The 9,777-nt window shown below is 35.4% G+C and overlaps 2 protein-coding genes across 2 annotated transcripts; both read left to right on the top strand.

Annotated features, from left to right (window-relative positions):
• The first annotated feature begins 1,667 nt into the window (after positions 1-1,667).
• On the top strand, positions 1,668-2,171 carry LOC139876049 (receptor-like protein kinase HERK 1). The gene has a single exon (XM_071863346.1). It carries the CDS (start codon positions 1,668-1,670, stop codon positions 2,169-2,171), a length of 504 nt encoding a protein of 167 aa, XP_071719447.1.
• A 1,225-nt stretch (positions 2,172-3,396) lies between these two features.
• On the top strand, positions 3,397-3,711 carry LOC139876048 (probable receptor-like protein kinase At2g42960). The gene has a single exon (XM_071863345.1). The coding sequence runs from the start codon at positions 3,397-3,399 to the stop codon at positions 3,709-3,711; it is 315 nt and encodes a 104-aa protein (XP_071719446.1).
• Positions 3,712-9,777: the final 6,066 nt, after the last annotated feature.

The raw sequence follows: 9,777 nt of genomic DNA, 5'->3' as shown, positions 1-9,777 counted from the left end.
AAAACCTTCGAGACACGAGTACTTTTTGTACTCGCCACCAGACGATATAACCCCTCATACTTCTCTCCCTTCATCAGGACCTTCACGCCACGTGTGATTTTCATAACTCCACCTACATCCGAATTGCCGTATCTGTGAGAATCCAACACGCACAAGGAATTAGATTATTGCACATCTTTGGTGTGTACGCCACACCACTAAGAGTGTAAGAAGCTCCGTGAAACAATCTTATATTCACCATGCCAACACCATCAACATCACATGTTGAACCATCACCCAAAGTCAGCACCCCCGCCTTCTTTAATATTAGCTTATCAAAATAAGCTTTCTTAGAACACACATGCATCGTACAACCAGAATCTAAAATTCATTCACCTTGAGCAGAAGTAGAACTTTTGGAGACTGTGAGAACGAACATCTCCCAAATTAACCGATTCATTAACTGCTACCGCAGCCGATGAACCCCTAGATTTATCTTCGCCATTCTTCCAGAGTGGACAATCCTTCTTGTAGTGACCCCACTCATGACATTTGAAGCACTGGATACCCGTCACGCCGTCTCCTGATCTAGACCTACTGTTATCACTAGATCTCTTCACGGCAAACCTTCCCTTTCCATGACCAACCATAGCAAACTCATGCTCAAAACGGTCACTGGATCTTCGTCTCTTATCTTCTGATAAGCTTTCTGGTACTACATCCTCCATCTTTACAGTAGCCTTACCATAAAGAACAGTATTGACCATAATATCATACGAACTAGGAAGAGAGGCAAGAAGAATAAGGGTCTTATCTTCTTCCTCAATATAAACCTCAACTTTTCCAAGTTGATCCACCAGACCATTAAACACATTCATATGTTCAATAATATTTCAATCGTCACCCGCCATCTCAAATGGCTCCACCTTAAATTTGTATACCACTGTTTCTCGCCATCTCCAAACAAAAAACCTTATCCGAAACACCTGGATGCTCTGATACCACTTGTTATGACAATTTACCTAGCGCACCCACACTAGTGGAAGCGAGGATATAATTTGTTTGAGACAAACTTGCGAGAAATAATAGAAAGCAAATAAAGTAACTGATAACACGACGATTTAACGTGGTTCGGCAAAACCCTGCCTACGTCCACCCCAAGAGTCTCCTTTATTCTTATAATATAAAAAAAACTCAGTACAAGAAAAAGTACACTATGAGTTAAACCCAAAACCCAAGCCCCTTAGATTTTAGCATAAAATCTAAGTTTCTCGTACACTCTTTTATACTCCTTACAAGAATAAAACTCCCAACCTCACAAATACACACTCTCCGTTGATATTATCGATCAACTGTGTTTTTCCTTTGTGATACTTTGATCCTCTCGGGATTTGATCCCTCTCTGGATGCTTTTACTTCCATGCATGGCATCCTATTTATAATGAAACCTCACATGCAAAAGTCTTGCAACTAAACTTTATCCACGTGTGAAAACAAGAAAACAATTACAGCCACTACTTTGACTATATAATTCGCACGTTTTCATCAACCCAAAAGTCTTCATTATTTGGCTAAGACTATCTGGGAATAGTCACCTCACGTAGCATGCAATATTTTCAACTTAATGTTTGTCAATTATTTGGACTCCGTCCAACATTTCAAGTCTCAAACATAAAAATATAGCCACTATGATCGGGTTTTGTGACGAAAATGATGAGAAGATCATCATACACAGCCGCTATAGCAAAGCAAGTCTCAATATGCACTTAAACAACACAAACCTCACATCGCTTCAAAGACTTAAGATAGAAAAAGGTATTGCAGATGCAATTAACTACTTGCATAGATTACCGGGAGAGAGTTATCATGTTATACATCGTAACATTAATAGCTCCACAATTTTGTTAAATGACAAATGGCAACCTAAGTTATCCGGATTTGAGTTTTCTATTAAACATCCAAAACATAGAATTAATCAAATCTACATTACTAAACCTATCAGCACTCCAGGGTATATTGACCCTGATACACACAACATAGGGGGTGTGACATACAAATCGGATGTTTACTCAATGGGAGTTGTATTTTTTGAGATCTTGTGCGGGAGAAAAGCGTATGATCCTGGTGATGATAATAAGTTTCTAGTTCGCTGGCGAGGTCTCATTACGAAAACAAGACGTTGCGAGATATAATTCATCGTGATCTATGGAATGATGAAGATAGCTCAAAGTTGTTTGATTATTTATCGCAAGAAGCGTATCGATGCACATCTGAAGCTGAAACAGATCGCACGGATACATATAACGTTTGGGGCTTATTACATAGTTTAATCAATTCAATCAAATATCCGGTAATTTGAGACCGTCGTTTAATCTTAAAATGAACACTGAGAGTTTTAGAGAAGATATATTCTTAAAATTTTATTGAGATACTTCTATAATTAAATCTCTGTTTTTGTGATGTTCACTATTTAATTGTTTTTTTGTTTTTGTTTTAAATATAGAATATAGATATAGATATAGAATATAGATATAGATATAGATATAGAATATAGAATATAGAATGGATTCAGCGGGTCAGCTAATGCACTTACAGACACGGTAGGCAACAATGCTTATTGGACATTCAAGCCAACCAAGGTAACTTTAATTATGTTAAAGAACTATCAATGTTATTTTTTTCAAACATCAAATTTTGTTTAATTATTATATTTAATATTTAATTGATTTATTTTTAATAATCTCTTTAATTTATTTTTAATTATCTCTTTGATTTAATTTAGTTAGTTTATAGTTTATGGAATTTTCTAAACATAGCGCTAAGCTTATATTAAATATTTTAAGACATAGAATAGGTTCCTAACGACTGTCAAGATATACGGCGTCGATTAAGATTTTCCACTCCTTCCTTTACCTGGTAAGACCCGTTGGAAGCCCAAACTTAGATGGGAGAGGATGAATTTGTGCTATTTATAATCTTGCTAATAACGACCGCACAGACTTACTAATATAGCCAACATACTAACCAGTACTACCATATCATAAAGATATTTACCTAGAGTTAGTAGGTGAACATCAGTTTACTCATATTAGTCAAGTAAATCTTATATTTGAGTGTTGTTTACTAATTTTCCAGAAATCATAACCATAATCAACAATAAGTGTTTGCCCATTTATCACAATATTGTAGGTAAAGAAGGTACAACACCTAAGGATTGAACTTGAAGTCATAAAGTTGGCCACCTCTAATTTTTCCCAGGACCCGTTATATTTGTGTGACTCGTACTCTTTATACAAAGCCGAACTTGAATGTATTGATAGAGAATACCTTTCGAGTTTAAACACGGAAAATAAAGATCAACTACCAAAGAGAAGCTACAATGTACTTATAAAACTCTACAAAAGGGATGAAGAACATATGTTCGAAACAGAAATTGAAATTCTCGGTACTTGTAAGCATCAAAACATACAATCATCTTTTCTTGGATTTTGTGACGAAGGACTTGGTATGATGCTTGTGTTCGAGTATGTCTCTGATATCCAACTTATTTCGATGTTGTATAGATCAGACTTTACATGGGAAAAGCGTTTGAAAGTCAGCCTTGATATAGCTCAAGGATTATATTACCTTCATAGTGGGATGAAGGATAAAAAGAAGGTAATACACCGCGATATATCACCTTACAATATTATGTTGGTGGATACTAGTAATCCTTTAGTGACTGATAGTTGAAAGGCATATATTGCTGAATTTCGACACACTTTATTAATGCCACATAATCAACGTGACGATGAATCTCTCCAACTCAATGGTAATCGTGGAATGACACTTTATATGGATCCGGAATATGCTAAGAGTGGTAAATTAATAGCAGAATTGGATGTATTTAGTTTGGGAGTGATTTTGTCTGAAATCTTTTGTGGAATGACTGTCGAACACATAATTATAGTTGAGTCTCCTCAAGATACACGGCTGGAGCAGGTGTAGGGCGATGGTTAGAAAAGGGTATAGTAAAGAATAAGGTGGCTTTTTCCTTGAAGGAAGAAAATAGTGAAAACGCACTTTTTCAACATGAAGAACTCAACAAAGACTTGTTTGACATGTTTATAACAATCACGTCTCAATGCTTGGGAGAATTTTCAGATCAACGCCCGCCAATTGAAGTTATTATCCAAGACTTGACAAGTCGATATTATTTCAAGTAAGTAAATAAAAATACTCGTATATTACTTCGTAAATTATTCACTTTCTATACGATATTCACATTAATTAGCTATCACAACAAGATAAATCTTTTTCAGAAGACAAAAATATATTCTAACCTTTTGTTTGAAGAATATTTTTACTTAGATCAACAATTTAAGAAATCCTTATTATCGTGGGATATTATATCCATATCCATATTCATATTCATATTCATAATTCATATTCATATTCATATTCTTATTCATGTAAGAACACCTTATTTTTAATAGGTTTTTAATCAATTAAAATGAATGTCTCAAAGAAAAAATGGATGTAGATCGAAAACGATGATCTTACTTATATAAATCCTGTAAGGGGTGAGCGTGGAGCGGGTTAGGGCTGTTACGGACCAAAATCACACCCATAACTATTTTTGCGGTTAATTAATTTTTTAACCATTCGGTTCGGTTAAAAGCGGTTCGGTTAATTCAATTAAATTAATTACCGATTAATTATAAACGGTTAATTTAGTTAACCAGTTATTGGAAAAATATAATTTAATAAGTTTCTAGACACTACAAAAAATGACATTTTAATATAAGAATAAGTCATTGTCTCAGTAGATTAATGTCGTTTTTAAAATATTTTTAGTTTTCATGCGTCGACGCGTGGTGTTCATCAAGTTCTTTGATACCTATTATACTAATGCTTGTCACATTTTGTTGGGGCCAGAGACTTTGGCAATAAGATGGAAAGAGCAAACAAATATGATAGGTATAGAAATACATATAGCTTAAAAAGGTTGGTGTAAGTATTACTTTAGTACCTTTTGACAGAAGACAAATTGATTATCGATCATATAGAGATTCATTCATGGACTTTATGTGTTTGTCCAATTGATTATGGATCCACATCAAACTTATTTATTTATTTTAGGATCCACAGGTGTATGTTTTGTAGGGACCCAACCATGTGTTTTCTTTGAAAACCCATCAGACCCACCACAAAAGAATCAGACTCCGAAAAATTACCTCTACTGGGCCCCTCATAAATGACAGGAGCAACCATCTTCCCACTACCACAAGTGTTGTAAATTGAGTTGTTGATTCTTACCGCGAGTGGGGATTGAACCTGCACACATTCAAACTTCCACACACTTCTAGAAAAAAGAGAACATGCGACGAAGGCCTTTTGCTGCGCACCCATCTCGTCGCTAAAGAGCCGCTAAACGACAAAAAAATTAGACTTTTGGCCAGCTGGATTGGGCCTACACGCAATTGCGGCGCACCGTCGCCGCTAATAAATTTACCATATTTTCTTTTCCTTTTTCCTTCGCTGGCAAATTCTGGTCAAAGATGGAAGTGTGGGACCATATGCAATTGCGGCGATGAGTCGCCGCTAATACTCCGACATAAAAGTTTTTGGCGCTTAATTTTTCCCTCCAAACTACTTCCCGCTAGTTTTTTATCTTCCTGCTAGTTTTGATGCGTCGTAGTAAGTATGCGTCGCAAAAGGTGTGCCGCAAAAAGTACGTTACAGATTCTACGAATAAGAGCATAAATATATAACTAATTAACATTACATATATTTCTACCCTCATACACACATCAAATACAACGAAAATGGTAACCGTTCCGCCGATGATTGTCTCTTTCGACGTGTATTATGGAAGTAGATTCCGTAATTAAATGAGAGACTACGATTATACGAGTAGTTCGAAATCTACGTTCGAAGAAATTGATGTTCGCGACGTAGGTTTAGAGGACCTTCTATACTTTTTGAAAGAAATGGTTCCGTTCGAACACACGGACGTCTTGTATTACGAAGATGACCGTGTTCCGGAATTGTCTGCTACATATCTCCGAACAGAGGATCAGTGGAACGGTATAAAAGAAACCTTGAGTTGGCGTTCTAATCGCATTTCTCTTTATTTGGTGTTGGAAGATGAGTAAAGTTGTTTTAATTTCCGTAAACTAAACTTTTAAGTTTAGTTAAGTTTAGTGTTAATCGTATCGTTTTTATTTTAGTATTAATTGTATCATTTTTATTTTAGTGTTAATTGTATCGCTTTTATTTTAATATTATTTGTATCGTTTTTATTTTAGTGTTAATTGTATCGTTTTTATTTTTGTATTAATTGCATCGTTTGTTAGTATTAATTGTATCGTTTTTATTTTGGTATTAATTGTATCGTTTTTATTAGTTATGTTGAATAACAATTGTCATTTAAATTACAGTTCAATTTAATCAATAATTAATACTGAATAAATTATAATTTAATCCATAATTATGGGTAGGACTCGAATGAATAAAGACTCCATAATTATTGTCAATACTACTACTAATCATAAAAGATTATTTTTTTAAACATCACTTTTATTAAAACACCAAACACTGTTACATTTTTTTAAAACTAAATGTGTAGGTTTAAAAGGTCGCGGGAAAACCCGCAACCTAAAGCTAAAAAAGCACGCCAAGAAGTTTGGTCCGTTAGATATTGAATTTGAGGATGATGATTTAGATACGTATGTGCCCGTTGGTGACTACTCTCGGACCTTTGCTTCAGTTTTGGGTACTACTTTAAATGTGATACCACTATATTATCCTAATTGGAGCGATGTACCCGATCATTATAAGCTTACAATAATTCCGAAAACGGAGGTTAAATACATTTAAATATATAATTCTATACATACAATCATATATATATATATATATATATATATATATATATATATATATATATATATATATATATATATATATATATATATATATAAAGCTGCCAGTAAATTATACCGGGACAAAAAGTATAAGTTCTGTAACATCCCGCCTTTTTCCATTTACTTTTCCGTTATACTAATATAAAGTCCGTTATATGTTTATAACATCTCCCGTTGATACGCGTTTTAAATTATCTCGTTTAGGTAATTCCCGCACCCGAACGAAAGTTGAGGGACTAAACTTGACAAGGGATCAAACCATTGACTAGGTCAAAGGGTCAAACCCCTTTCACCCATTCATTTCCACCTCCATCTCTCTCTCTTTCTCTCTAGCAAGAACACACACACCCAAAACCATATTCATTCAATCATCATCTAAATTCGATCTAGGAGGCTTACAACAAAATAAATTACATAATCGTGATCCTCTCTTCATCCTCTTCGTTTTGGTACCAACCTCATCTCATTTGGGTAACTTTCTAAAATCACTAGATTTTGTGTTCTTGATGTTTTTAACTTATAAAAGTGTTAATTAGTGTCTATGGCTCAAGTCTAACATGAATATATGATTTATATGCTCGATCTCGTTGTTTTAGTGTAACTAGCATGAACTTGAATTTTGGTGTGTTGTTCTTGAATTTTGGATGATCATATGTTGTTAGATGTTAAAAGTTGATGCTTTAATTGTGTTACTAGCATCACTAGCTTCAATTTGATGTGTAGGTTGCCTTAGAAAACTTCATGAACTTGATTATTGATTTTGGTGAATTTGGGTTAGGGTTTGATGAACTTGAAATGGACTTTTGATGCATTGAATGCCATGGATTATTATTAGTAAGTGTTTAGTTGGATTGTATGCTTGATTACCTTCGAAACGGCATATCATTCATGTAAATTGGTTGCCCGAATCATTGAATTGCATTTATGAACTTGTATGCGGTTAATGTTAAGCATTAGATGCGGTTTTGGTTGTTGTGATAGGTAGATTGATTGATGAAATGTGTTTAGTTGTTTTCCTCGTCAAATTACCTTCCCAACGGTATAAGATACTTGTCTTGATTGTTTGCGGATCATAAATGGTGATTGTTTGAAGTTAGGTTCGTGCATAAAACTTAAAAACTGCCAGAATTCCCTGCACAGGTACCCGCGCGGCGCGCCATATACCCGCGCGGCGCGCCGATTGGGTCTGTCCAACTTGGTCAAATTTCGAATAATGTTTGCTATGCTACGCACCTCCGATTCACATGTAACTTGTCCTAGCATGCTCATACATGATTAAAAACCTCAGAAAAATAGTTCGGGACACGACCCGAACGTGTTGACTTTTTCGTTGACTTTGACCGACCAAAGTTTGACTTTTTGTCAAACTTAACCAAATGATTTTGCAACCTTCCTAACTTGTTTATATACTTGTATCTTGCATGAAACTTGACAATTTGATTTCACATGCTAAATAATCGAGTCGTAACGAGCCATAGGACTAATTGAACATCTTTGACCTATCGTGTTTACCGTTATTGATACGACCTATTTGTTTAGGTCAAGACTAGCATTGTTCTTTGCACACGTTTACTTGTCGAAGTACTTTACTACTCGTGCACTCAAGGTGAGATCATAGTCCCACTTTTACTCTTTTTGAACTTACATTTGGGATGAGAAAACATAAACATTTCTTTACTAAGTGAACACAAGTACAGGAAAACAAACATTCTACATACGAGTTTAGAACAAAATCCTCAATTCGATTATCATTAGTTACACTTGCCGGGTGTAAGCGAGAACTTATGTTGTATGGATCCATATGGGTTTGACAAACCCTCATTCAAACGGTTCGCTACCGTTTACGAATGAAATATATTTTCGAGAAACAGTGTATGTTCTAGCACTAAGTGATGGGGTTCAATGGAAGGAAACGTTAAGCATTGATAATTGGGTGCTCGTGAAACAAACTTTTGGAATGTATTACTATTATTTCATTGATGCAAATCTTGTGGTTCACTTGTACTTACTTACTTAAACCTATGATTTCACCAACGTTTTCGTTGACAGATTTCTATGTTTTTCTCAGGTCCTTGAACGATACATGATACATGCTTCCGCTCATTATTTGATACTTGCATTGGATGTCGAGTATATGTGCATTTCATGGAGCGTCTTTTGACTTTACTTTAAACCGTGTCGCCTAGATTTCATTCGTATTATAACGTTGTAACTTAACTATTGGTTGAACAATTCTTGTAAACTTTGGGAACAATCTTTATTTTGAAATGAAGGCGACATATTTTGGTCAAACTTTGTCTTAAAGACTTATGACCACGTAACGGGACCTAAGTAGACGGCGCCGTCAAACATGATTTGGTCGGGTCGCTACAGATGGTATCAGAGCGTTGGTTGTAGGGATTTAGAGTTCATTGGTGTCAACCTCGAGTCATAGGGTACATTGGTGAGTCTAGACTACAACCGGCATATAGACTTGAAGTAGGAATTACTTGACTACTTGTGCATTTATACTCGAACGCTTCTACTCATATCTACTCTTAGTTCATCTTAATCTCACGTTGTTTAATTTGATTGACGCGCCACCTTGACTATATGAAATGATGTCGAATGCACATACGAATCAGGGTAATATAATTTCCGGGATTATATTACGGTGACTCGTATGAACGTTCCGACATTATGACATAAAGAATTTAAGGCGAGTCGAGGAAAAACTTCTCTTTATCTTTATTCTATATCACGGTTAGTATTATTGAGAATACTAATCAATGATATTCTTGTGTCTTGAAGGAACAATGGCTCCTCGTCGTGTACGCCGCAATGAAACTCCCGAACAAGCTCTCGAACGGATGATAGCTACCGCCGTAGATGCGGCCATGGCCGGTCACTC

This window comes from Rutidosis leptorrhynchoides, chromosome 11 (assembly GCF_046630445.1).
Source record: "Rutidosis leptorrhynchoides isolate AG116_Rl617_1_P2 chromosome 11, CSIRO_AGI_Rlap_v1, whole genome shotgun sequence".
NCBI classification, from domain to species: Eukaryota; Viridiplantae; Streptophyta; class Magnoliopsida; order Asterales; family Asteraceae; genus Rutidosis; species Rutidosis leptorrhynchoides.
The sequence above is the reverse complement of the archived record's forward strand: the minus strand, read 5'-3'. Positions and strand labels throughout refer to the sequence as shown.